The sequence below is a fragment of the Exophiala mesophila genome (genome assembly GCF_000836275.1).
Source record: "Exophiala mesophila strain CBS 40295 unplaced genomic scaffold supercont1.1, whole genome shotgun sequence".
NCBI classification, from domain to species: domain Eukaryota; kingdom Fungi; phylum Ascomycota; class Eurotiomycetes; order Chaetothyriales; family Herpotrichiellaceae; genus Exophiala; species Exophiala mesophila.
Window position 1 is genome coordinate 6,063,495 of NW_015622504.1, and position 25,383 is coordinate 6,088,877.

The following is a 25,383-nucleotide window of genomic DNA, read 5'->3' on the forward strand; positions in this document are numbered from 1 at the left end:
AGGGAACGCGTTCCTTCCTGTAGACTGGACAAGGCTGAAGTTCTTTTTCGGCAGGTGCAGACAAGGCTGTGGAACTCCGGCCTCGGCGACTCGAGGCTCTTCAAACTGACAACTCATGACTTGTATACAAATTGAATGAGTACCTCGCAATCATGTACCTTGATACCTTCATTTTAGTAGACAGAGACTGTTCCAGAAGTCTTGGGGCCGCTGGTTTCCGATACTGCCCGCGCCCCGAGCGTATCTTTCAGCGCCTTCTCTTACTCCCGAGGTTCAACCCATCAAGAAGCCAAAGCGAAATCGGGCCGTCCCTGAAGCTATCCAGTCTCTGATCGACTCTGTTCTCTTCAGTCGGCCAATGGACCAGAATTCAAGGGTTTAGACGGAGTGGAGGAGGCTCAAGGCAATTCATTCCGCCCTTAACTACCTCTTTATTACTATCACCACCATTACTATTATTATTCCTTTCTCCAACAAGCGGCAGTTCAACCATCAATGTCAAACAGTGTCTCGAACCCTGTCCATTCGTTATCCCCGCCACGGCTCACTTTTTAGACTCTTTTCCCACCGCCTTCATTCATTTTCTCCTTTTTGCCGCCGACGACAGCATTTGTCCCTTTTATCCGATCCTTTGCCTGCTTCTTCTATAGATCATCGACTGTGTTCGACATCCCAATAACGTGTGGTGGGAGAGTGGAAACATGGTCGCTGGCGATGTAAGTGATTAATTACCCTGCGACAAAGTACTGCTCAGGTACCGACCGGCGGCGCATGAATGCGGAGTTGCCTCGGCCGAGGCTGTCTCTTCGTGTTTTATTGCACTTCAATATCCACCACCATTGCATCTCTCTCGCATTCTTTACTGACAACAACTCATCTCAATCCAGACCTCGGATAAATCGCCCCTCGTTTCTCTGATCGCCGGAGGAACCGCTGGTGGTATTGAAGCCACCATCACATACCGTAAGTAATTATTGCTTCGCTCCCTCAGCCATCGCTCAATTAGCAACTACATTCTAATCCAACTCTGACTCTTCAAACAGCATTTGAATTCGCCAAGACTAGAGTCCAGCTGCATGAGGATTCGCCTACGCGGAACCCATTCAAGGTCATCCGCAATGTGATCCAGGTCGAAGGGCCTCGGTCTTTGTACAAGGGCTGTGAGACATTGGTCGTAGGCACCATCGCCAAGGATGCCATCCGATTCATCTCCTTTGACAGCATCAAGATCGCCTTCCGCGACCCAGAGACAGGGACGTTATCCCCTGCGCGCAATCTCCTGGCCGGGATTGCTAGCGGTGTCGTGGCCAGCACCCTCGCCGTTACCCCGACTGAACGCATCAAGACTGCTCTGATAGACGACGCTCGACATGCCAAGAGATTTACGTCGCCGTGGCATGCGACCCGCACTCTGATTGCTGACCATGGCCTGATACGGGCTCTCTATCGAGGCTACGTTACCACCACGCTCAAACAAGCGTCCACCACCGCCGTCCGACTTGGCACCTACAACATCCTCAAGGACTTTGAACGTCTGCGCAACATTCCCCAGACCACCGCCACCACCTTCGCCAATGGCGCTCTCGCAGGCACCATCGTCGTCTTTGCCACTCAACCCTTTGATACCCTAAAAACCCGCGCCCAGAGTGTCAAAGGCGCCGGTGTCGCCGAGGCTTTTCGGACCGTCATCGCCGACTATGGCGTCAAGGGTCTGTGGAGAGGCAGCACCATGAGACTTGGCCGTACTGTCCTCGCCGGCGGAATCCTCTTCACCTCGTATGAATGGATCGCCACCATCATATCACCCGTGCTTGACAAGACCCTGTTACCTGTCGAGAGGGCCAATTAACCTCGACCAAGCTATATGCCACTCGCCATGTTGTCACCATCGTCGTCATCATCTGATCGATTTACCTCAAGCGAATGGCCTTCTCATTCCACGGTTCGGCCCATCAGTCGAAGACATGCACATCAATCCTGCATGTGCAAACGGCGACATTCATTACTCGAGAATTGCGAGTGAACCACAGACGACTGCCACGCATTTCAGCTCCCAAGCGGAATCCTCAGTCTCATGACATCCGACCATCGAGTCTCTGAAATACACCCTTATCCACAACGTAAGCTGTCTGCTACCGCAGAACGTGTGAATCCATCTCCATTATGACGACAGAAATCAACCCGACAGCGTCACTCCCACCTCCTGCATATCCAACCATACTCTTCACATCATCTACCACTTTTCTCCATCTGTATGCTACAATCCTGTATCCTCATTCTGGGCAGTGGTTTCTGCCGGAATGACGCGGGCAAGGGGACCTCATATGACGACATGATAATTAGACATCTCATTTTCCCAGTTCAATGTCGAGTGTCAATGATATCAAAGCTAGACATCTCTTTTCACGAGCGGACGTCTTGAGTTACAGATGTTCAAGCAGCAAGTCCTGGTCTAAGCGGCATAGCAATGTCATAGTGGTAGCAGGAACATACTTTATGGGCACTACAGGGCCGAAGGCACGACAATACAACACAATACACTCCAGCCCTATTACCCCGTTGACATGATTGATCTACTTGCCCCTCATCTCCCTCAGTCAGGCCGGCTTTTATGCATGACCTCTGCGTGGTCCTCGGCCGGCGATTGTCCGCTCCCGTGCACGAGCTGTTGATTTGACTTACTCGCAGACCCTGCTTTTAATCCCCACTGGCCTCGACCTTGTGGCTGTGGAGACACACTGTCTGATCTTTGTGGTATCTCAATTTGTCCCCCAGGGCTTCGCGCCTGACTTGTTGAGCTGTTGTTCATACTGTCTTGTTTGTTTGTGACCGGTGACAAACGCCGCGAAACCACCACGCTCAAGGACTCGGCCACTGGTGACATTGTCCTTCGAGATGCTCGGGTCACATGTCCCATGCCCAGCGTTGACTCTTCCCCTAATGAGCACAGCGAGTCAACTACACCCCCAACCTTCCAGCATCTTGACCTCAGACTCTTTGCTTGGGCTCGAAGCCCACGTCGACGCTGTCGTGCTTTGTCCTCATTCTTTTTGGCTGCCGTCAAGACCCTGAAGTCCTCACACCACTTGTGTAGGTCGATCGCGAGACCTCCAACCACCTCGGAAAATTCAAACACATCGACGGGGCAATGTCGGCGCAGTAAGCGAGGATCCAGAGTGAGAAGGTGATAGAGCTCTTTCATCGAGGTGTCCAAGTTCTTGATGTATGCTGCCAACCCTGCGTCGGGACCCGAGTGTGCTGACTCCTTGCCTATCAACCGACACCATGCTTCGATGTGCTCTGGCATGTATTTGCACAATTTGTGAGCGGACCCAAGACTGCGCCGGAGGTTCTGGCATCCCTCGTCCCAATCGCGACTTTTCATAATCGGAGGCGTTGCGCATGAACTGGAATATCTTGACGGCGGACGGGTACCACCACGACTTGGGGTAGACTTGAAACGTCAGCGTCAGCCACGGGTCAGAAAGAGCACGAGACTCGTGACAAGGCATAACATCTTACAATGGCATCCGCATACGCGTGTGCAGGTGAAGCACCCCATGTAACTGGTCCACTATTCCAGCCATCTGCTGCGTAGTATGACGCTCCCACCCGCCGCGAGTGGTGGTTGCCCATTGCCGAGCCGAGGAACAAATTTGTGAGGCAGAGGTCTGATGCTCCCTGCTAAACGCCTTCGAAGGAACTCATAAAGATGATATGAATATGAAACATTGATCTAACACCATGCAATTTATGATAGAAGTTCTTGTGATGAAAATGGGGGGATATCTTTGTCCCGGGCCCAACGCAGTTGATATTTTTAAATGAATGTGACAACGAAAGTGAGTCGACAATGAAGGTAGGTGCTCATGTCTGGATCTGTTTTTCTGGAAAGAGCGACGACGCTCGACATAAGGAAGGAAAAACACCAAAACACCTCAGGCAAACAAGAAATAGCAACCGCACAAAAAGCCAGAGAGCAGAGGGCAGGTGCAACCATAAGGATGCCACAGAAAAGAAAAGTAACCAAAGACTGCCCTCATCTCTCCCACCGACTCGGACACCACATCGCCACTCATCACCACCACCCTTTCAAGATCATATTCTCCCTTTTTCTTCCCTTTTTTTCGCTTTTCCCTTTTTCAAAATTCATGCCAATAAAACGATCACCATCACCGCATCCATGATCCAAGCACCGATTCACCGTCAGTCAGAGGTTTGGTTAACTTGGACCTGCAGAGCTGGCGTTCTTCAGTGCTTGCCTCAATTTTTTCACATCCGCCTTGACCACCTTTAAGGTCTGGGTGGCCCTATCCAAACGTGGCTGATTCGCAATTCTGTATCTCCTCCAGGCCAACTCCTTGCCGAATAAGAGGCCCCGACGCGAAACTCCCATTTGCACAGCGGCATTGTATGCTGCGTCGCTATCTTCCTTGCAAGAACGGACCGCCATTTCGATTTGTTCCACCATATTGGCCTGATACGTGGTCAGTAGCTCTATCTTGTTGAGATCGCCCTGGAGAAGTTCAAGATGCGAGGACAATTTCTTCGCAGCACCGAGGTACTTCCTAGAAGACCGCGGGATGAACCATTTGGCAAAGTAATCCATGAGGCCTTCTTTGTACTGCACTGGAAATTCGGAGCAAAACTGGAGCCATTGACCTACGGCTGCTCTTGCACCACGTAGATCCCAATTCCCCGGCTGCTGGTGCACTGGCGTCACAGATCGAGGGCTGTATCGTGGTCGAATGATCTCAGTGGCGGGCCGGCCGAATATGCTCGGGTCAAAGTCGATACCAGTGCAATTTCTTGCAATTGGAGAGGAAGGGGCGTGCTGGCTAGATTGGGAACCCTGTGAGTTCACCTGAGCAGCCTGGAACAGGGGTCCAAGTTCCGGTCTAACCAATAGATGCTCCGGAGTCTTGAGGATATCTTCTATCCCAGGAGGGTATCTTGAATCGTTCAGGGACGTGACCGCACCAGTGGCCCGCACCATTTCCCGTTTAGCCTCACCATTTCCAAAAGGAGACATACATGGATTTCCATTGGCCAAATCAGAATCATCATCATTGTCCACTTCTGCGATGCGCGTGTATGGATGTTGCAAACCACTGGGCATAAAGATCGTATCCTGGTCTTCCAAAGCAGAGCTTCCCATGGAATTGAAGCCCTGAATTTCACCTTGAGTTTCATTGTCAATGTCGAAGCGGAAGTCATGGTTGAAATTGAAGCGCTCCCCAAGACGGAGAGAGAGACGATATAGTTCGAGCTCACGCCAGTTTCTTATCAAGCGTGAAGTATTCTGAGGGCGAGGCATCGCACCGAAGAACTCGGATGTGCAGTCTGGAGTCGCTTCACCTTGTTGATCCACGTCGCCAGGTGTTGCCGGTGGAGGGGTAGTTTCAGGGTTTGGTGGAATGGTCTGTAGCGACGTCCGTCCAGTGTCTACCACTGGGGAAGTCGACAACATTGACAGTTCGGAATCGATGCTGGTTTCACCAAAGCTACCGTTGTTATTTGCAAATGCGAAAGGCGTAGGTGGTCGGGGCCATTCCGCTGGCTCACTAGATGTCCGTTTGAAAAGACGAGCATTTCTAGCTTTATCCAAGATGGTACGAGAAAACCCTTTGCACTTGGCCTCTGGAGAAGCTTCCATGGAAACAGGTGGGGTGGATGCCATCTTTGTTGAAGTTCTTGTTGAAGATTTCAGCCGAGATCGAGTGTGTACCTCAAAAGGAGAGTGAGTATCTCAAAAGGAGAGTGAGTATCTCAAAAGGAGAATGAGTTTCATAACGCCTTGATCGAGTAAGAAACCCGCCAAGTCCCAAGAAGGGAAGAGATGGAAGACTGCAAGTTGACAAAGCAATAGAAGGGAGGAGGAATGGAGGGAGCGAAGATGAAGAAGGGAATTACTAGTCGATTAAATTTGATAAGAGCGCCGGCGCAGGTAGTTCTGAGACGCTAAGGAGGAGGACGGTCTCTGCTGCCGATGGAAAAACCCACTAAACAGGCTGTGAGGTACGGGTGAGGACCTTGCGGCGTTTCCTTGAAGCTAACGAGACTCTATCAAAATATCGCTGAAGAGAAAGAACTCAACTTACAGATGGTGCGCCAATTAACTGCGATGTATTGTCCCCACCAAGTTTGCGGACAGAGAGACAGGCAACATTTCACCTTGGCTAAGAGCCCGTAGCTAAGAGCCCGTAGCTAAGAGCCCGTAGCTAAGAGCCCCATTGATGGTCACGAGAACCTGTGCACTTTCTAGAGTTGGCTTATAAGAAGACCCTCGCACGCCCTTGAAGGTTTGCTGACAGTCGTCCGTCCGCATGTTCCTCCTCAAGACCTGAAGTCGAAGATCAAGCTCCCCGGACAGAAAAAGATCAGCACCCCATGCCGCGTCCAAGAGATTTTCCGCTCCCCATGTCCATGTCCACTCGGGGCTCTATGGCCGGAACATCTGCCGTCAGTACCCGACTCAACGGAAACGAAGCCCATCGACGACTCAGTGAGATTCAACAAGGTCTTCGCTACCGCAGAACCCAAATTATCAAACTGTGTCGAATGCTGGAGAAGGGCCGGAAACTCGAGCATGAACTGCATCGGACCCATATTCAAATCTACAGCAGTGTGCAGATACTGAAAGACTGCAACATCGGCGAACGCGAGGACTTGGGGACTGTGATATTAGTATTCGAATATCTCGTCGCCAGAGCCCAACACCTGCTGGGGGAGGTTCAGCGCTTAGCTCAAAGTGGCGAGGGCATCCCCAGTGGATTGTATTTGAGAGCGCATAACTTGGCTCACGACTTTGAGCGGGAACTCAAATTCTTGACTAAAGTCCGGATCGCGATTGAAGCCGAGCTTGATACCCAGGCGGCCAAAGTCAGTCATCACAAGAGGGGCTGGTTTGGCTGGGTCCGCAGTCTTCTCTGGCCGGAATCAAAGAATGCCCAAGAGCCCGTAGAGCATCACGGACCCGATCACATCTCTTCGGCCAACATGTTATTGGAAGTGGAGGGGCGTTGCAGGCGCTTGTAATATCGCTGAGGAATTCCCGCTATGCGTGGAATATTGAGAGGTCTATGCAAAGACACCAAGCTCAATACTGGGTTGAGAATCGTCGAGGTTCAAACAAAGATGTTTGAGAAAAGATGGGGTGGAGCCCATGGTTGGACACGTGTTCTTGGCGTCCAAATGCATGTCGCCGGAACCTTCTGCGGCTTTGCCTGGAGAGCTACGGAAGCCCTAAAGTATGATATACTCCGTACAGTGGATGAGCATGAAGGAGCACTAAGGGCAGAGAAGTAAGGTCACATTTGCTTCTCTCTATTGCTTAGCCATGTTGAGTTGCGCTAAACAGACTGCAAGTGTTTTCCAGTCCGCTGATTAAATAACTCTGACACAATAGCAGGATCTTTCCAAGACTCACTTGTTATTTCTTTGCGTAAATCGCCTGTGATGAGTGCACAGGGTGCCTAACCATGTACCTCGCTCCGTAGCGGCAATGGAGTCCCCCAGGCGAATACCTTGTCCGGAGTCAGAAGTCGAATAGAGGAGGGGTGGTCCACTCAAGCATCAACTCCGGCGAAAACATCATGCGCCGAGCAAGATCAAGCCTACCAAGCATTGCGGAGAGATCTGCAGGCGCATGTTTCTTTGTCACGAGGCTTCTGTTCATTGGAGCGCGTAGTTTAGCCTTGAAGTCTTGCCGAGCACCCCAGTTCATCGCCCCAGTTCATCGCCCCAGTTCATCGCCACCTGCAAACAGCCTCCACTCACGTTTGATCAACTTGACGCATGACACCGCCTTATATGTTGTGCCATGGCACACGATGTGACGTCCATGCTGGCCGCCACTAGGCGCGTCTCTTATAGCGGATTCGCTGGTCATGTATTGTAGGAAGTCAGGGGTACTGTACGACTATACCAGATGTTGGCCACTATCACGGGCTCATCGCTTGATAGCGCAAACATGATTAGCTATAGTATGAAAAACTCGAAAAGAAGAGGCAAACGTGGGACTCTATGAGATATGAGGGAAGAGTGCCAATGCTTAATCACGTGTCACCCCTCACGCGTCAGTGCAGTGACAGCCACCTGCCCACCTCTTCGTTACCAGACTGCGCATCTCATCTACCATCAAATGCGCGCGGCTGATCTTCTCCATATTCGAAATTTTGCAAGCTCTAATTTTCTTTGCAGCGTGATCGCGACCAATTCCGACCAGTTGCGATCCGGGAGTAAAGCTTCCTCCGGCAGCCTTTATCGTGTCGATTTCAGTCTCCATCCTCGATGGTAGCAGCCGATCACTTCCTATCTCCTCGATGAAACCCTTTTCCTGTTGAGCACTGTTTACTCCGTGACTTTGTCCGATGGCTCGCAATTGGCTGCACCGACGGCGAGTCTAGGTCGCTTCGACGGCTAACGTTCTAGAGCCGAACCATCAGCTGAAATGGCCATCCCTCCAACCAACCACACATTCGCAACTCCAGGAGGGCGGGCCGGCGTGTGATTCCAATCCTCGCCTGCATTGTGGGCTCTCTAGATCCTTGCGAAACGCTAGACATGACATAAACCCACAGACCATTCACGGCGGATCTACATTCATGCTTGTAATGAAGGGTCTCTATGCCCTTGCTACAACAATGTCTTTAAAAGGCCGCCCGAATTCGTCATTGCCATTCACTTTGCTAAACACTCCTTCATATCTATCCATTCTGACCTCGGATAGCATACCTGGCCAACGCCTTTGCCATACAGGTCACTAAACCTGTTCTTTAAAACAACAAAATCAAACTACACCATGGCAGCCCAAAAGGTCCATATTGATCCAGGCCAGCCTAGTGAAGAGCATGTCGGTTCAGACGATCATAGCTTTGACCAAGGATTTTCTCACAGACACATGTCGGTGCGCGAATATGCTGTGACGAGATTTACTAGCCTCAAGCCCCCAATGGCCAAAGCGCCGAACCCCATACGGTTACTCCTAATGTTGAATCGACAGCAGTGGCTCTTTTTCCTGGTTGCCTTCATCGCATGGACTTGGGATGCCTTTGACTTCTTCACCGTCTCATTGACGGTGACTGATCTCGCCGAGACTTTTGGCAAGACCAATGCTGACATCACATGGGGCATCACCTTGGTGTTGATGTTCCGATCTGTTGGTTCGACCATTTTTGGCATCGCAGCAGACCGATATGGTAGGAAGTGGTAAGCGCATTCTACACATCCAATCCTTACTTGATCTCACTAAGCCACCTTTTCTAGGCCCTTTGTCGTCAACAATGTTCTCTTCATTGTGCTCGAGCTCGGCACAGGCTTTTGTCAAACCTTCAAACAGTTCCTCGCAGTACGAGCCCTCTTTGGAATTGCCATGGGTGGCTTGTATGGAAATGCTGCAGCCACTGCATTGGAAGATTGCCCTGAGGCTGCACGTGGTATCATATCGGGTATGTTACAACAAGGCTATGCTTTTGGCTATCTGCTGGCCACCGCTTTTGCCCGCGCTCTGGTCAACACTACACCGCACGGGTGGCGTCCGCTATTCTGGTTCGGCGCATGTCCCCCAGTCCTCATCATCCTCTTCCGTCTCTGTCTCCCCGAAACCAACACCTTCCGAGCTCGCCAAGCCGTCCGTGAGCAACAAGGCAGCCTTGCAGCAACTTTTATCTCTGAAGGACGGGTTGCTTTGAAGCGGCACTACCTTCTGCTGGTGTACTTGATACTACTGATGTCTATGATGAACTATCTTTCGCACGGCTCGCAAGATATTTTCCCTACTATGTTAATCAACCAATACGGATACTCGCCAAATGCGGTGACGGTCGTACAAGTAGTTGCGAATTTGGGAGCGATGAGTGGGGGCACGATTGTGGGATACTGCTCACAGATCTTTGGCCGACGGCTCAGCATCATCTTTATTTCTGTCATTGGGGGCGCTCTTCTCTACCCGTATACATTCGTCAGTTCCAAAGGCCTCATTGCAGCGGCATTTTTCCAACAGTTTTGTGTGCAAGGAGCATGGGGCGTCATTCCAATCCATCTCATGGAACTGTCACCTGGCTCGTTCCGCACCTTTGTGGTCGGAACCTCGTACCAATTGGGAAATCTTGCGTCATCTGCATCGTCGACCATCGAGGCGACTCTTGGTGAACGATTTCCGCTTCCACCACTGGAGAAGAGCGGCAAAACTGTCCAGAGGTACGACTACGGCAAGGTCATTTGCATTTTCCTAGGGGCTGTCTATGGCGCATTGATTCTGGTCACTTTTGTGGGACCGGAGAAGAGAGGTCGAAATTTGAACGTGGAGCACGACGTGGACATGGCGGAGGTGACGCATCAAAATCTAAGGGATACAGAACGCAACGATGTCGACCGTGGCCCGGAGAGCAGTGAAGATGAAAAGGCCGTCCGAAGGGAGGATGAGAGGGTCTGACAATGTGCAATGCTGCAGCTATCATTGTTAAGCTGCCATGAGCTCAAACGCCGGTTCGAACTATGGTCTTCACATAAGTGGTATCCGAGGTTTGGAAAGCTATTCAAGTGATGAAAGAAGAGCAATGTTGGTGGTGTGATTTGGTTCGGAGACGCCGTGGACATCAATTTCAATTGGCTTCCGCAGGACTTACGTTTCAAGGGAGTTCGGGTTGACTCTGGCATGTTTGACAGCACTTCGGAAGTCTTTCAAGACCCTTTAAATTCTGCTTGACAAAATGGGGACGTTTACCCATCCATGCGAAGATGAGTACTGGTCTGTGCCTGAGAGAGGCCCTGTAAGGGTTCTCGAACTGCAACTTGTAGTCATATCATGGAATCAAGGAATAGCTCCGGAGAATAGAGATCCTGAAGTCGCGATGTGGAGTGTGGTGTGTCGGTTGGGAGCCATAGATACCTATGTGGGAGTTTGCCGAAATGAAGGCCTTCAACCATTCACACTGTCAGATCGACGAGGTTGACGATAGTGTTGATGCCCCAATCTGCGCGGTTCAACACGCCTATTTCAATACATGTTCAGGACTACAAATGGGAACAGCAGTCTTCTTCGGCTCACGGAAAGCACACTCCAATGCTCCAAGTGATATCTGTGTGTGATGGAAGAGGAAGCCATGGTACATTTGCAACAAGGAAGCATTTACATATAAAGTTCAAACCTCACGAGACCAGAGACCATATATTAGTGCTCTATTCTGGATCGGCAATCTTCAAGATACTCTTGCCCAAATTTTCTCCTTTCAGCATGCCCAGGAAGCCCTCAATGGCATTATCCATTCCGTCAGTGACGTGGTCGATGGACTTGAAGCTACCATCTGCAATCCATTGGCTGATCCTTTCATCCCGCTCTTGCTGCCATTTTACAATGTTGGGATCAAAGACAAGGAAACCTTGCCATTTTAGGCGGCGTCGGACGACTTGGGAATAGTGTTTGATGCCATAGTTGGCCTCAGGAGAGGTGTTGTTGTAAGTGCTGATGGAGCCGCAGGCAACAATGCGGCCGAAATCGTTCATGTTCTGGATAGCGACGTCGAGCAGCTCGCCGCCAACATTGTCGTAGTAAATATCGATGCCGTTGGGGGCGAGTCGTGCAATAGCGGATTTGAGATCTTCCTTCTTGTAATTGAAACCGGCATGGAAGCCTAGAGTGTTTGTGATAAAGTCGAGCTTCTTGTCGTCACCCACAGAGCCAATAACATGCAAGCCCTCGCGCACGGCAATCTGGCCGACCATCTGACCAACAGCGCCGGCTGCGGCCGAGATGAGAATGACTTCGCCTTTTTTAGGCTGGCCAATTTCGTGTAGAGAACCGTAGGCAGTCATTCCGGTCATACCAAGCAAGCCGAGATAGGCGGTCAGAGGCACGCCAGGCTTAGGGTCAATCACCTTGGTGCTGTTAACGTTGGCCTCTTGGACTCGCGAGTACGACTCAGTGTAGCTTGCCCACAACAAGACAGTATCGCCTGGCTTGACCTTTTCCGTGTCACTTTTCAAGACCTTGCCGATCACACTGACTGAAACCACAGGCTCGCCAGTTATCATGGCTGGCGAGTAGGATTTGGCCGCGGGATCTCGCATCCGCCCTCTCTGGGACGGGTCGTAGGCTGCATAAAAGTTTTTGGTAGTGAAGCCCTTCTTGGGGGGCGGAGCATTCTCGTCGAAACCAAGGTCTTCGACGGTCAAATCTTCTCCAGGGACCGGCCAACCACTGGGGATCTTCTTGTAGATGAATGCTTTGTTGGCAACCATGATCGACAGCGGCGATTGACGGAGGGGCCTTATAAACAGTGTTACTAGCGTTGAGAGTCTGATGGAGTGGGTGGATGTCTTGATCACAACGGGAGGAAGGGTTATATATTACGTTTGACTGAATATTATCAAGGACTGGCTTGAGCTGGATGGGATGCTGTTCCAGTGTTGAATTGATTATAAAACATTCATAAGGATATACAGCTCTGCAACCAATCAGACAGGCAGAAAGAGTTGTCAAGTCGATCAAGTCGAGCCCCGCTTGTGCAATGCTACAAGATGCCTCGGTAGCAAAGACGGTTTTGGTTCGCTCTGAGTTCCCAGCAAGCAGCACTCGGCAACCCCGGGGTGCAGCGATTGCCGAGTGGAACATGCTGCTAGGTAGTAAGTTGTTGCTTCGTAGATACTTATGCCACTGCACTGGAGGGTCTCCCAACGCTGGGTGGACAGAATTGCACGGTAATAGGGTCGGCCATTGAATACATAATGATTTACATATTTTCCGGTCACGCTGAGTGGCTGATGTCTGCTGCGATTGGCTCTTCTACTTTTGCACGTTTGCTGTCGTGCTAGGCACGGATAGTGAAATTCATCGTGTTCCTTGTGCAGGCCTGTGAAAGTGTGACTCAACTCGCCTCCTCGACAGGTCAAGGCGATCGTGATAGTCACGTGCTTGGGCAATCGACAACGGCAATAATAAAATAATATGATGTGGGTGTGCGGTCACCTGTGGCGTTTTGCGGAAATGCCGATGCCTAGATTTGTGGTTCTGTCGAATGCCGGCTTCCGGGCAATGAACAATTTGTAGAACGGTTTTCTCGTTGAATAGTGTGATGTTCTACCTGTAAACTACTGTCGGTATTGTCTCTACCAAATTGTGGTCAATTGCAAGACTCAGTTTTCATTCATCAGAAAGACTTTATGGGGCACGAGAAGCAACACGTGACCTTAGCTCCAACATTTGAATATGCAGTACAATGGCAAATTAAGGTAGGTACTGAGTAGATACCAAGGTACTTAAGGTACCTATCTATATTAGTTTGTTTCCGTCAGGCGCTCTCTCGTTGGTCATACACAAGCCAGTGACAGGGGCAAGTGAGCCTGCAGGGAACACCAGCTCACCACGTGTTAGCCAGAGCGTGCTAGAGTTAGGCTAGAGTTAGGCTTGCATGCCCTATGCGTACTCCGTACGTTCTGCCCGTAAGACGCTTGGTCCCTCGGTCCACTTGCACCCCCCAAACCTACCGGGGATGGGCACCAGTGCCCGAGTCACTAGGGATGGCCGAAGTAGGGCTGTTGGGCCGTTAGGAGCCACTGGAGCCTACAGCCCAAGTAAGTTCTGTATGCGGATGTGCAGGTGGTCTGTACAACCAAGATCCATGCCTCGACTCCATCGTCTCGACAATCAGACCAGCCATATGGCGGCCCACCGGTGACGATTGCGTCCATTGGCCCCTCGGCGGCCAGGAGTAGCAAGACACTGGCTTAAAACCGCTTCTGCCGCCTCTTAGACAACACCAACCTCATTGCTGTCCTCCCAGAGATGCATTGCAGCCTGACCAGCCGACTCGTAGATGGAATTCCAAGCCCAAGGCCAACCTTGACAACAAGGCAGCCACCAGGCAATTGAGTTGTTGACCGGTCTTCTTTGTCAGCCATGCACCTGACGGCCACTGCGCTCGCGGTCTTGCGAATCACCAGAGTCGCCGTCGTCCATTCCACCACTTGTTCAACATCATCTCTGTCCACTGGTTACGACTGACAACTGACAACCTGCGACCAATCCACCATTTCCCGCCAATTGTGCCCTTGTTCTGCTTGTCCTCAGACGACTTCTGTCTGCCTGGTCTGCCTGGTCAGCCTGGATTCACCACCATTCATCTTTCTCGACCTGCCGCTACTGCGACCGTAGATACCTCTCTGTTGGTGCAACTTCTGCCTGACCCTTCCCTCACTTCTGCAACTCTGCTTCCTTGTTGAGATCCGCTAGTCCACACTTGCCTCGATCTCTCACTTTTCTTTTACTGCTCGCACTGCCTTCACTGACCGACTCGACTGACCATAATCACGGCCAATATTTTGCTCGTTGCTGCCTTTCTTCCTCTACTACATCTTTTCAACTTCGTGCCCTACCATTCCCATCCTCCCACCCCCCCCCTTCCAGACTGCCTCCTACCCCCTCCAGCCGCCACCATGGACCAAACTCCAGGTGCCACGGATGCCAAAAAACAAGAAAGAGTTGATACTACTGCTGAACGCCCCCTCGTTGCCAAATCCGCTGCCATCGAAACCAATAAGGATTCACCCACCTGTAAGAAACACCCAATCGCCTCATCAAGACAAAAGCTGCAAAAGTCGACCTCTGGAAAGCACTCTCGACGAAGCGAGACTGACTCGGATTCTTCTTCCGGTTCTTCGTCATCATCTTCCCCTAGTTCCTCGTCCTCGTCTTCATCCGACAGTGATTCCTCCATTGACCCAGCGGCCCTCAAGAAGAAACTCAAGGCCGCCAAGAAATCAAAGGCCGAACTAAAGGCAAAGACTAAGCAGCTCAAGAAGGAGAGTAAGATTAGAAAGAAAAAGATTGCTGCCCTCGAAAACGAGGCATCTGACGACAGCACTGATGATTCGGATGACCGCGTTCGAGCCAAAGTGAAGGCCGTAAAGGCCAGGGCCAAGAAGAAGGCTCTACGGAGGGCCCAGCTTGACAACAACGACGACTCCTCTTCTTCGATCGAGTACGAAGAAGATCCAAATTCGGTCAGACTGCGCAACATGAAGAACCAACTTCATGATCTCAATTTTGCTTCTGGGTTCAGACAGCCAGGTTATGCCGCATCTAGAGGTATCATTCCTCCTCCCATCAACATCGACCATATCCACCCCCCTGGCCGTCGACGCATCGACCAGGTCGAACGCCCGTTACTCTCTGACGTCAAGCCACCCAAAGTCAAGCCCGGAAAGCGAGCATCCAAGGTCGCGTACAAGCGTGTCGATCAACTCTGGGACCAGTCCATCCATAACTTCAAACTGACCGAAACCGTAAAGAGCCAAGACGAGGCCGTCTGGGACCAGTACATCTTCACAGTTCGGCGAAGGTTTGACTGGGAGCAAAAATACCAATGCACTATCGTGGATATCAAGTCTGCTCCCTTGAAAGAATCCTTGCGCCATATCATGGCTGGCGTCAAAGGGGTCAGCCTGGTCGGCGAGACCGTTCACATGGACCCCAACATGCTCTTTCTCTACCTCGAGGAAATGAGAACCTATGTCGACTCTCTCAACAACGACTCAATCGGCAGGAAACGCAAAGAGAGAAAAGAAATGATAACAAAGGCCAAGCACCTGAAGGTCATGGTCAGATGGCTCGATAAAGACTTTGCTGAAACCAAGAAAACTCTCTATCCCATGTTGGAAAATAACCAGATTACCTACGATCTGTTGTGGGCCCTCTTCAAACCAAACGAGATCGCCTACACTTCAACCTACGGTGACAACGAAGAAGGCCGTGCTTTCAGAATGGACTTCTCCACCAAAGAATCCAGTTTCATGCGTGGCTCTTGGTACAATATCGAGGGCAAATACCTCGAGTATGACGGCAAAGTGTTTGGACTGGGAATCATCCAGGCCGAGGTAGCATCTTTTCAAGGCGTTCGCAAGATTTCCTCCTTGGAATGTTATCCTCTTCAATACCACAAAAACCCTGACAAGCTGCGCGAAGATCTCATTGAGCGCGGGAAAAAGTTTGTGCAGCTCCAGGGCATGAGCTACAAGTACCACAACGGCATGGCATACACCAAGCGCAAGAAACAGGTTCTGAAGATCAACATTGACGGCCGCATCATGGTTGATCCTGCAATCCACCGTCGGATCAATCCCAACTACTCGGTCAGTAACGTGAAGCCAAAAGACGGCGACCCTGGCGAAGAAGAAGCGGAAGAGGACTGTGGATGTGGCAATGATAGCAGCTCTGATAATGGCGGTCATGCCCAGAATACTCCCTCGGAGGACACCGTCCAGGAAAAGAAACGGTATAGGGCTGTCAAGCTGCCCAACGGCCAGACCGCCATCATCTTGGTCAACTCAAAAGACGACGTTGACCAGGATGGGAACCCTCTGGCAGATCAGCGACAAGGCAGCCACCATTTCACCGAGGAAGAGCTGTTGATCGCGAGTCCCGTCGTCCTCGGTTTTGCCTTTGGCGAGAAGCTCTGGCTCGAGTTCACCGTGTCAGGAATCTCCGATGTGGTCTTCAACGATCAAGCATTTGACAGCCTGGTCTTACCTGACAGTCAGAAATCCATTGTCAAGGCATTGGTGTCCAGCCACACGTTCCATGCACACCGCAATATTGACGACATCATCTCGGGCAAAGGCCGTGGCTTAGTCGCCGTCCTTCATGGCCCACCCGGAACTGGCAAGACACTGACTGCCGAGGGTATTGCTGACCTGTTGAGATGCCCGTTGTACATGGTTAGCGCCGGTGATCTGGGCACCGATCCTAGCAAGCTTGAGAAAGAGCTGCAGAACATTCTGGACATTGCCCATAGCTGGGGAGCGATCCTCCTTCTCGATGAGGCAGATGTCTTCCTCGAGCAACGATCGATTCACGACATCCACCGCAACGCATTGGTTAGTATCTTCCTTCGACTGCTCGAGTACTTCCAGGGTATTCTGTTCTTAACCACAAATCGGGTGGAAACCTTTGACTCGGCCTTTGTCTCTCGAATCCACCTTTCGCTTCGGTTCCAGAACTTGACCACCAAAGCCAAACGCACCGTGTGGAAGCTCTTTATCGACCGTGTCAAAGAACAAGAAGGCGTCAAAGTATCAACTATCACCGAAACCGATCTCAACGACTTATCAAGGCGAGAGGTGAATGGCAGACAGATCAAGAATCTAGTGCGGGCGGCCCATGCATTGGCGATCCACGAGGACAAGTCATTGAGCATGGCACACATTCGTCGTGTGATTGACGTTGCCGAGAGCTTCGAGATGGATCTCAAAGGTGGCACTGGCTACAGCGACGCCATGAGAAGTGAGCATTGGACCATGATTTGAAGAGTGATGCTAACTTTTCGCCAGGCTACACATGATTTTCTTCGGCAGTAAGGTAGAGGGCTGTTTGGATCCTGCCCAGGTGACGAGACTTTGATATGGGAGCGATTCAAAAGACTACAGACACCATTGACTTGCCGTTTTCCCCCATACATCGTCTCGCAAACTAATTGCCACGCTGAGATGAGATTAAGGTCGTGTAACTTCCAGGCGTGGAGATCAAGGTTGGGGTTTGGATTGGGACGAAACTACTCATGAGCATGGGGTTCAACGACATTGGACGCGTAGGATGAAGGTGATGACCATGGTAGTTCACATGAACCAGTAATAACAGGAATGACTACTGCATGCCACTGCTGTTGCTCCCAGGGCTGGGCTGGGCTGGTATTAATTGTTGGCACGTGATAGAGTCACATGACGCAAGGTCCGCCGCCTGTACGGAGTAGAGAAGAAAGGAAAAGGTGGAGTTCAGAGCGGATGAAGAAGTGGAAGTATGAAATGTCGGTTGCATCTTGGGCTTTGCTCCAGTTCCCGATTTGCTCCTCTAATTCTTCCATCTCACAAGAACGACTCTGGAGCAATTCTACAAATTCCAGCTATCGGGCTCTTTTCTCATTTTGTCCATGGCGTCTGCTTCGATGAGCGCTCGTGTCTTTAACGCGGCACCGCGTGCCCACCTCTTCTCCCGTAACCGCAATCGATCTACTTGCCGCCTACTCTGCACATCAGCAGTCTTGAGAGACGACTCGAAGAAACAGGCATCGTCCAGCTCACCTGTATTCCCTTCAGTGTTCGGGACTGGTCCCTCGCCGCCACGTCTACCCAAAGAAGACCAAGAAATCTTCGAAGCCCTTCAACGCCAGTCGACTGGTGCCTTTTCCACCCCTCGCACTCCACCGCGTATCAACCAGTCCCCTCATTCGACACCACCTGAAGTGGACAGTGCGCAGCAAAGTGTCAACGACAGTGTGAACGAGATGGGAACATCTACCGGGCCTTCAGAGCAGGCACTCCGTGACGAATTCCAGAAGATGATCGAAGCTCGTGGCAATGGCGACGAGTTGCACGCCGACGTGAGGAGAGGTGCAAAACCCGAGTTTGAGGGTGATGTCAATCCCAAGACAGGCGAGGTTGGGGGACCAAAGAATGAGCCTCTAAGATGGGGTGCCAGCGGCGAGTGGAGTTACAATGGGAGGACGACAGACTTCTAGAGACAACAAGGATGCTGTCCTTCCGATATTGAGCAAGCGAGATGAAACAGAAAAAGACGCATTATACAACACCATAAATGTCGGCCCCCTGCCTCTTGACTGGGAAAAGTGTACAACGGAATGGTATCATATTCATTAGAAGATTTATGACATCTGTAGACACTCTCTTGTGTGAATATGCCGTTATCCCTGGCGCCGAGAATATGCAGGAGATGGGCTCTCTCGCCATCAAGATGCCACAGGAACGGTAACTCGCATGAGACCAAGGATGGGTTGTTGCGTTGCAACCCAGTGTCAATGTGCTTTCAAAGGAGCGCCCTTATCGCACTGTCCGATGAATCGCACTTTTGGTAGAGTTGCCGATTCACCAAACATGAGATATGATTCTTTTGACATCCCAAAATTGACAAGTCCATCTCGTTGTCTACTGTGTCTTGACTTCCTGGTCTTGCTCGACGTGGATATGATCGTTGGTCTGTAAGACGCCCACCTTGTCCTCGGGGAACTCGACACTGGAAAAGAAGAAGGTCAGTTATCTGGCACGGATAGAGACGAGCTGGGAATCAGCGGAGACGAACGTGAAGCCTTTGATCAGAGTGAATTCATGTTTGATCACACCACCATCAGACACGGCCTTTTGCTTGGCCTCTGAGAGCTTATCGGGAGCGGCATCCTCTTTCAGAGTGACCTTGACGACGACATTAGCGGTTGGATGACGCGCTAGCTCTCATGGGCTTACATTGTAGAGAGGCATTTTGACGGCAAGGAATGAACCGAAGTTTTGTAATCTTGCTATTGAGGAAGGAGAAGTGGCAGGCGACTGGAGTGATGAAACCTTGGAGCAGGTCAGTCGATGACGAAGTCTGAGGAAGTGTATTGTGAAACAAGTTGGGACAAAAATTGAAAGGGCAAAGGAAACAATTCGGTCTTGCTTGAAGGAATCTAGTTTTGAGCAATTGCGAGCGCAATCAGAATATTTCACTGCAAAACGTCGAGTCGAATGGTATGAGTGATTCACACCGAGGCCTGGCCATAAGTGATGCCTAGGGAGACGTCCTTGGCAGTCGGACAATCGCTATGGAGGGGCAGTGACGTAATTCCTTTTGATCAAAGTCGATGCCTGAACCTGGGTGCCTGGAACTGTCGATGGTGGCCAAGGGGCCGCGGGGCCCGAGCTGCCCCGCGACGATTGTACTTACTGTGATACCTTACAGACACAGCATGAGGAGTTGGTTGCGCCATCCTCCTTTACGGAGTATGTGCTGCAGTACTTAGTAGTACCTAAGGTAGCCACGATGCCACCGCTCCATGCATCCCTACATTAACCTAGGTTTCATCATGAGGTGGCCGCAGACCTGGTCGGCTCCTCGACCGCGTACACGTGGCATGCCAGTAATAGACCCTATTGAATCTCTGAGGGAGGCTTCACGTCGACAATTTACGTATGTCGTGTCAATTCTGTTGTGGCTCGACAGCTAACTCTCAGATAAAAGTGTCTTGCCAGTGCCGCAGCATTCTCCACGCCATGGTTCGGTGAGGGGACGAGGCTCGAAGGGCCGAAGCGCAGGCTGTCTGCGCCTTAGGGACCTTGGCTTTAACTATGGGCTGCCCCACTGTGATCTGCCCATAGGCACAAATGAGAACCTTTTTGCGAGGCGTCCATCCATAGAAAGTACTTGATATTTCCAATCATGTTTCTCTGCTGATGGAGAGGAACGTCGAGAGGTCCAGCCATCGAGGAGGCACCGCCACGAAAACCATGATAGGAACTCGTTGACCGGTTGCACCGCCCTTGGTCGCCTTTCATTTCCACGAGGCCGCCAGGCGTCTGTCCCACGCCAACTCGGTCCACGTTCTAAACTCCATCTGTATCATCACCTTGTCGTGGCAGATCTTTAATTTATCTCCTTCCCATCTCTCTTGTTCGGATCCTATGCCGATTGTTGCACCACCGCAATTAAGACTCCCCTCCCCTTGACCACGACATGCACGCAGATGTCGACGCCTGAACCTACCGAGGGTTCCCACAGCGCTGCTCTCTTGCACCTGACCAAACGGATCCGACACCTGGGAAGATTACCCTCAAGTTGGGTGAAAGCTCTTGTAAGTAGTTAGCCATGACTCTGTCAGATCGCTGTCCAAGATATACCCGTTGACGATCTGCTCTGGGAACCAGGATGGTCCGTCGGAGCCCGAACCTGCTATCCCCTGCGAGATATGCTCACGCCTGGATCTCAGGGTCCAATCCTTCTGTGTCCAAGAGGGTGACGACGAGTATGCCATAGCTAAGAGAACACGATACTTAGGGCGTTTGTCTCAAATCCAACATAGGACACACTGCCCATTTTGTCGACTGGTCCTAGAAGTCGCCGATCGACCCTCAGACCAGCGAACTCCCAGCCTCGTTGCTGACGATGATCCGGTTGTCTATGCCAGATGGGTCGTTGATGGGCAAGAAGATCTCGGGCCCGATCCTGATCGGCCTGCTGAGCATCGATACAGGCCAAGGACGAGAAGGATCCTGATCTACAGCGAGCCACAGGCGTTTAAAGATGGTTACATTGTTCTTTTGGCCGACGACGCCCCCCAGAGGCCGTGGTTTGGCCGACAAATATCTTCTCCAGATCTGCTCGATGTTCAACAACTTCGACAGTGGTTACACGATTGCGAGTCCACTCACGGATCCGAGTGTGAGGACTCGCTCGTTCACCCTGATCTTCTTGGAGTGCCCAAGGACGTCTTCCGCGCCATTGATGTCCACACTATGAATATTGTTGAAGCACCAAGAAACTCGAGATACGTTGCATTGAGTTATCTGTGGGGCAAGAACTTCAATCAACTTTTTACTACGAGCGAGAACCTACCCACATTGTCTAAGCCTGGGGCACTGGACAAGGAAAAACTACCCAAAACGATCAAAGATACGATACAGCTGACGAGAATGCTTGGAGAGAGATATCTGTGGACTGACAGTTTGGCGCTGTTGCACGACGAAGGCTTCCAGTACCATGATGATTGGGTTTATGCTAAAGCGGCTCTGACCGTCGTGGCGGGCTCTGGAAAGGATGCAAATGCTGGGCTTCCTGGGGTCAGAAAAGAGTCTCGAAAGTTTCATCAAGAGATTGAGCGTATCGAGCCAGGTAACTTCAGGCTGATGATGTCTCACCTCGCAGAAGGTACGTTGGGCTGCATACGACGATGCCTCTCAACCCTACAATCAATGCTGACAAACTCTAGACTACATCTCGACCTCGCAGTGGGACTCGAGGGCGTGGACCTTTCAGGAACGTATGCTTTCTCGACGCTGCCTCCTCTTCGTCAATGGCCGAATATACTACCAATGTCGTAAAACCACTTTTTGTGAGGACATGGAGATGCCGATGCAGAATGGCTGGTCGCTGGACTCGATTGACATGCCCACAAGGATATTCCGGGAGAAGCCATTCGTCCAATTCACCTCTGCAATTGAACTCTACACCCGCAGAGAACTGACCAACCGAGCAGACATCCTCAACGCCTTCGAGGGAGTGGGTCTAGTGCTGGAGAAGCGCATTGGAGCGAGCATCTACTACGGCGCCTTGGAAACCATGCTGGATTCGTCGTTGATCTGGGAGTCGAGCAAAAGGCTTTTTCGACGCGACGGGTTTCCAAGCTGGTCATGGTCGGGCTGGATCGGCGAGATCCAGTGGAAATTTACCGAACCGGCAAGATCTTGGATCCAGTGGCATGCTGATCAGCAAATCGGCATCCATTCCTTTCCCCAACAATGGCTGGAACGCATCATGCCTCCGATGCCGCCTCCAGCGAGTACACAAGCCCAGACATCTCACAACATGAGCCAGATCATGCCGTTGCTCCACTTTCGGACCATTTCTGCTCATTTTGTTTTGAGTTCTGCATCTTTGATACACAAGTCCATCATCTCGCCTCTCAGGAAGCGGCTAACGGGACCCAGTGCATTGTCGACAGTGCGCCCAGCGCCGGCGGACCCAGGGTTGATTAGGGCCGGAATTTCAGACAAGCGGGGGTGGTGGTGTGGCACAATCCATCTGGATCAAGACTGGGAAAAGCGAATAGGAACGCCTCTTGAGTTCCTGATCATGTCACGACTTAGCCGTTTTTCTGATGACGAGCTTTTGATATGGGAGGGAGAATTGCCCGACGAGGTGGAAGAGATACTCGAGCAGCGAGATTATGGAGTCTTCAATGTCATGTTGGTTTCTCAGAGAAACGGGATTTATTATCGGGAGGGGTTAGGCCGAATATTAACCAGGGCGTTAGATAACACCATTGACCCGGCTCCAGCATGGAAGGACATTATACTAGGCTAGACTGTGGCGGGACGGATCTACCGCACATAGCAGACGACGAGGGAACTTGCCATAGGCAAGATCAGACAACAGAGGATTCTAAGCTGCGAAATCTTCCCAGATATAATAATAATGAGCACCAAAGCAGTCCTCAGAAAGGAGCTTTGCTTTGCACCACGCCCATCTTGGGCTAGATATGGTTTGCCCACTGGTGGAAGGCTAAATCGTGCTTTACCTGAGGGTGATTCGTCACCTAGGCGTGCTAAAAGGTAGGCTGGGGGAAACATGGATGGTATTTGGACGACTATGAGCGGAGCCACTGAGTCTGTAAAACGACCCTAGACGTGATGTAACATTTGACCAGACGGGATGCTCCTTTCATGGTTGCCTAAAGGCAGTGAATGAGTGATCTGCCACTGAGCGACAACACCACCCACGCCCACCCCTGTCTCCTCTGTCCACGATCTTCACTATTGGCCCCAAATTGCCCTTGAGGTAGATTCTCGGCCGCGTTGTCTTGAGCCAAATTGAGCAAGCTCCACCTGTAAAGTTGTAATAAAAATGATGGGACCCAAGTTCTACAACCACTTCTTCACGATGGCCAACGACCCAGGGACGCCGGAGACAACCCTTTGATTCCACCAACTTCATGTCCACTTACAACGAAATGGTTATGACCACGGTGCTACGAGAGTGATGAACGGCACCGCCGTCACCGCTTCATACCTATTAGTATCCCATCTGACCCTGTTTGAACAACAATGTCAGCGATCGCAGTACCAAGACCAGAACCTGATGACCCAGTCACTCTGATCAACTGCGTCTACGCCATCTCTGGAACGTATGGACTACTCCCGCGACTGCTCTACTATGTGACCCTTGCGTTTGCCATCTTCGGCCGCAGCCGCGAATGGCTCATTATCGGTGCGCTGGTCAGCGCATTGACGTATGCTGGAGGCGCGGCCATTCACATGATGGCTCTGGTCACAAGCAAGAGTGGCGTGTACGATTTGGACATTGCCGCGGCTTGGGCGGTGCTGAGCACTGGCGCATTGGGATACATCGGCATGATACATTGGAGCTCCACTCTTCGCAACTCGAATGCCAGAGTCATAATGATATGCTGGGGGGTTCTCGTGGGAATCTCGCTGATCTTCGGTCGCGCCGTCCTGTTCGACACGCCTCCATCCGCTCCTGAGCCGGCCTGCTACTCTTCACTTGGTCAATTGCTCGAATATCCTATTCAACTGGCTAGTCGAGAGTTCAATTGCACTTATCAGTGCTTCTCCATCTCCAAGCCGATGCGACATATGTCTGAGACAATCGCCATTCCCGAACAGGTACTTGAAAACAGGTACTCGGGCCTGTTGGTTGCGCTGGTCGGGCCAATTCAGTTCGCTGCCTATGCCGGCCTCAGTCTCGATGGGGTCGAGCACAGTCCCTCACAGTTGTGCCAACGTGCCGTCATGAAACACCTCATCCATCCGGGACATAAAGAGGAGTTCACCAAAATTGTCTACAAGGCATCAGTCGAGAGCTGGTACGGGGGTTACTTTGCCGTCCTCAGCTTCATCCGTCGCTCCAAGTGGACTCCTGCCAAGGTTGTGATCGTCTCGATCTCCCTCCCTTGGTTATTTATCGGTTTGTTGATTGATATTTTGTGTATACCACTGATGTTGGCCAACATTGTCATCAACGAGCTAGTTCTACAGACTGGTGGTTGGCCAGTCAACGAATCGAACAATAATGCTGGCCAGTGGCTGCCTATAGTCAACTCAGCACTGGTTCTTGTCGCCGCATGTGTCAGCAAATTCCTAGAACTAAGGGCGAGGTCAAAAAATGCCAAGGTGTTGACCGCAGAAGATTCCAAAGGTCAAACGACGACCTTGACGGCACACGACCTTGAGCTCGGTATGGCAGAAGGGGAAGGTCAGGTAACCGGGGTGGTCAAGCCCGAATTAGTCCATGTTCCAACCTTACAGGATATGGATTCTTTGAGAACGCACAAGACATGAATCGATCAGTCGACCAATTATGATAGATATGGATGTTCAGATCATCGCCTCTTTTGCATGGAGGCACTCGGGTCGTTGAAGTCATGATGTACACACCGCAGCGGAGGCTACAGTCGAAATCGGTGCTGTGTACATTCTTTATGAGTCACAAGTAGCAATTTCCAGGTTTAGTGGTGGATTGCCTTCTTGCTAACAAGGCTGGAGGATGTCTATCTCATCTGGCGGATGTGTCCTAGTGCATTAGCCGACATCGTAGTCTATATCCTCTGAAAGGACAAAAAGGACAGACAGGCACAGAGGGTAGAGAAGACTCTACGATATCCTAGGAAAGACATCCAAATGACTGGATTAGAAGCAAGCAACGAAGCGTCGCGGGCAAGTTTCATTGTTCACCCGAGAATATTCTCTTATTGGGCATGACAACCAAGAATACTGTCTTTAATGGCTGATTTCATGATATGTGTGGCGGGCCGAGACTGGGCAATAGCGGATGCCTCACCCGAGGGGCAGGCACCTCTAGATGCTCGGATTCTGGGCGTTGCCCAAGGT

At 51.2% G+C, this 25,383-nt stretch overlaps 10 protein-coding genes across 10 annotated transcripts; 6 read left to right on the forward strand and 4 right to left on the reverse strand.

Annotated features, from left to right (window-relative positions):
- Positions 1–460: 460 nt before the first annotated feature.
- Positions 461–2,539, forward strand: PV10_01920 (uncharacterized protein). The gene is made up of 3 exons (XM_016366178.1): positions 461–716; positions 888–963; positions 1,044–2,539. The coding sequence occupies exons 1-3, from the start codon at positions 702–704 to the stop codon at positions 1,847–1,849; spliced, it is 897 nt and encodes a 298-aa protein (XP_016229827.1). The 5' UTR covers positions 461–701; the 3' UTR covers positions 1,850–2,539.
- A 54-nt stretch (positions 2,540–2,593) lies between these two features.
- On the reverse strand, positions 2,594–3,636 carry PV10_01921 (uncharacterized protein; the record flags this gene model as incomplete). The annotated part of the gene is made up of 2 exons (XM_016366179.1): positions 2,594–3,454; positions 3,523–3,636. 2 exons carry the CDS (start codon positions 3,634–3,636, stop codon positions 2,594–2,596), a joined length of 975 nt encoding a protein of 324 aa, XP_016229828.1.
- Positions 3,637–3,732: 96 nt separating this feature from the next.
- PV10_01922 (uncharacterized protein) lies at positions 3,733–5,789 on the reverse strand. The gene has a single exon (XM_016366180.1). It carries the CDS (start codon positions 5,678–5,680, stop codon positions 4,223–4,225), a length of 1,458 nt encoding a protein of 485 aa, XP_016229829.1. The 5' UTR covers positions 5,681–5,789; the 3' UTR covers positions 3,733–4,222.
- Positions 5,790–8,427: 2,638 nt separating this feature from the next.
- PV10_01923 (uncharacterized protein) lies at positions 8,428–10,770 on the forward strand. Its single transcript, XM_016366181.1, has 2 exons — positions 8,428–9,210; positions 9,268–10,770. Exons 1-2 carry the CDS (start codon positions 8,804–8,806, stop codon positions 10,433–10,435), a joined length of 1,575 nt encoding a protein of 524 aa, XP_016229830.1. The 5' UTR covers positions 8,428–8,803; the 3' UTR covers positions 10,436–10,770.
- A 279-nt stretch (positions 10,771–11,049) lies between these two features.
- Positions 11,050–12,431, reverse strand: PV10_01924 (uncharacterized protein). Its single transcript, XM_016366182.1, has one exon. The coding sequence runs from the start codon at positions 12,238–12,240 to the stop codon at positions 11,182–11,184; it is 1,059 nt and encodes a 352-aa protein (XP_016229831.1). The 5' UTR covers positions 12,241–12,431; the 3' UTR covers positions 11,050–11,181.
- Positions 12,432–13,970: 1,539 nt separating this feature from the next.
- PV10_01925 (uncharacterized protein) lies at positions 13,971–17,674 on the forward strand. The gene is made up of 2 exons (XM_016366183.1): positions 13,971–17,278; positions 17,326–17,674. Exons 1-2 carry the CDS (start codon positions 14,434–14,436, stop codon positions 17,334–17,336), a joined length of 2,856 nt encoding a protein of 951 aa, XP_016229832.1. The 5' UTR covers positions 13,971–14,433; the 3' UTR covers positions 17,337–17,674.
- A 135-nt stretch (positions 17,675–17,809) lies between these two features.
- On the forward strand, positions 17,810–18,909 carry PV10_01926 (uncharacterized protein). Its single transcript, XM_016366184.1, has one exon. The coding sequence runs from the start codon at positions 17,922–17,924 to the stop codon at positions 18,507–18,509; it is 588 nt and encodes a 195-aa protein (XP_016229833.1). The 5' UTR covers positions 17,810–17,921; the 3' UTR covers positions 18,510–18,909.
- Positions 18,619–19,562, reverse strand: PV10_01927 (uncharacterized protein). Its single transcript, XM_016366185.1, has 3 exons — positions 19,249–19,562; positions 19,088–19,197; positions 18,619–19,021 (listed from the first exon to the last, which is right to left on the reverse strand). The coding sequence occupies exons 1-3, from the start codon at positions 19,261–19,263 to the stop codon at positions 18,934–18,936; spliced, it is 213 nt and encodes a 70-aa protein (XP_016229834.1). The 5' UTR covers positions 19,264–19,562; the 3' UTR covers positions 18,619–18,933.
- A 619-nt stretch (positions 19,563–20,181) lies between these two features.
- Positions 20,182–22,965, forward strand: PV10_01928 (uncharacterized protein). Its single transcript, XM_016366186.1, has 3 exons — positions 20,182–20,612; positions 20,686–21,685; positions 21,747–22,965. Exons 1-3 carry the CDS (start codon positions 20,505–20,507, stop codon positions 22,838–22,840), a joined length of 2,202 nt encoding a protein of 733 aa, XP_016229835.1. The 5' UTR covers positions 20,182–20,504; the 3' UTR covers positions 22,841–22,965.
- A 448-nt stretch (positions 22,966–23,413) lies between these two features.
- On the forward strand, positions 23,414–25,247 carry PV10_01929 (uncharacterized protein). The gene has a single exon (XM_016366187.1). The coding sequence runs from the start codon at positions 23,581–23,583 to the stop codon at positions 24,832–24,834; it is 1,254 nt and encodes a 417-aa protein (XP_016229836.1). The 5' UTR covers positions 23,414–23,580; the 3' UTR covers positions 24,835–25,247.
- The last annotated feature ends 136 nt before the right edge of the window (positions 25,248–25,383 follow it).

What these genes read in the sequence shown, in the direction of transcription:
- PV10_01920 (XM_016366178.1), top strand. An exon ending in TGAAGCCACCATCACATACC is followed by an intron (nt 964 to 1,043) that starts GTAAGTAATTAT and finishes CTCTTCAAACAG; the next exon opens with CATTTGAATTCGCCAAGACT.
- PV10_01922 (XM_016366180.1), bottom strand. Translation starts at nt 5,680, where the DNA reads ATGGCATCCACCCCACCTGTTTCCATGGAAGCTTCTCCAGAGGCCAAG.
- PV10_01923 (XM_016366181.1), top strand. Translation starts at nt 8,804, where the DNA reads ATGGCAGCCCAAAAGGTCCATATTGATCCAGGCCAGCCTAGTGAAGAG. An exon ending in GACCGATATGGTAGGAAGTG is followed by an intron (nt 9,211 to 9,267) that starts GTAAGCGCATTC and finishes CACCTTTTCTAG; the next exon opens with GCCCTTTGTCGTCAACAATG.
- PV10_01924 (XM_016366182.1), bottom strand. Translation starts at nt 12,240, where the DNA reads ATGGTTGCCAACAAAGCATTCATCTACAAGAAGATCCCCAGTGGTTGG.
- PV10_01925 (XM_016366183.1), top strand. Translation starts at nt 14,434, where the DNA reads ATGGACCAAACTCCAGGTGCCACGGATGCCAAAAAACAAGAAAGAGTT.
- PV10_01926 (XM_016366184.1), top strand. Translation starts at nt 17,922, where the DNA reads ATGGCGTCTGCTTCGATGAGCGCTCGTGTCTTTAACGCGGCACCGCGT.
- PV10_01927 (XM_016366185.1), bottom strand. An exon ending in ACTCTGATCAAAGGCTTCAC is followed by an intron (nt 19,022 to 19,087) that starts GTTCGTCTCCGC and finishes CTTCTTTTCCAG; the next exon opens with TGTCGAGTTCCCCGAGGACA.
- PV10_01928 (XM_016366186.1), top strand. Translation starts at nt 20,505, where the DNA reads ATGTCGACGCCTGAACCTACCGAGGGTTCCCACAGCGCTGCTCTCTTG. An exon ending in CAAGTTGGGTGAAAGCTCTT is followed by an intron (nt 20,613 to 20,685) that starts GTAAGTAGTTAG and finishes TCTGGGAACCAG; the next exon opens with GATGGTCCGTCGGAGCCCGA. An exon ending in GATGTCTCACCTCGCAGAAG is followed by an intron (nt 21,686 to 21,746) that starts GTACGTTGGGCT and finishes GACAAACTCTAG; the next exon opens with ACTACATCTCGACCTCGCAG.
- PV10_01929 (XM_016366187.1), top strand. Translation starts at nt 23,581, where the DNA reads ATGTCAGCGATCGCAGTACCAAGACCAGAACCTGATGACCCAGTCACT.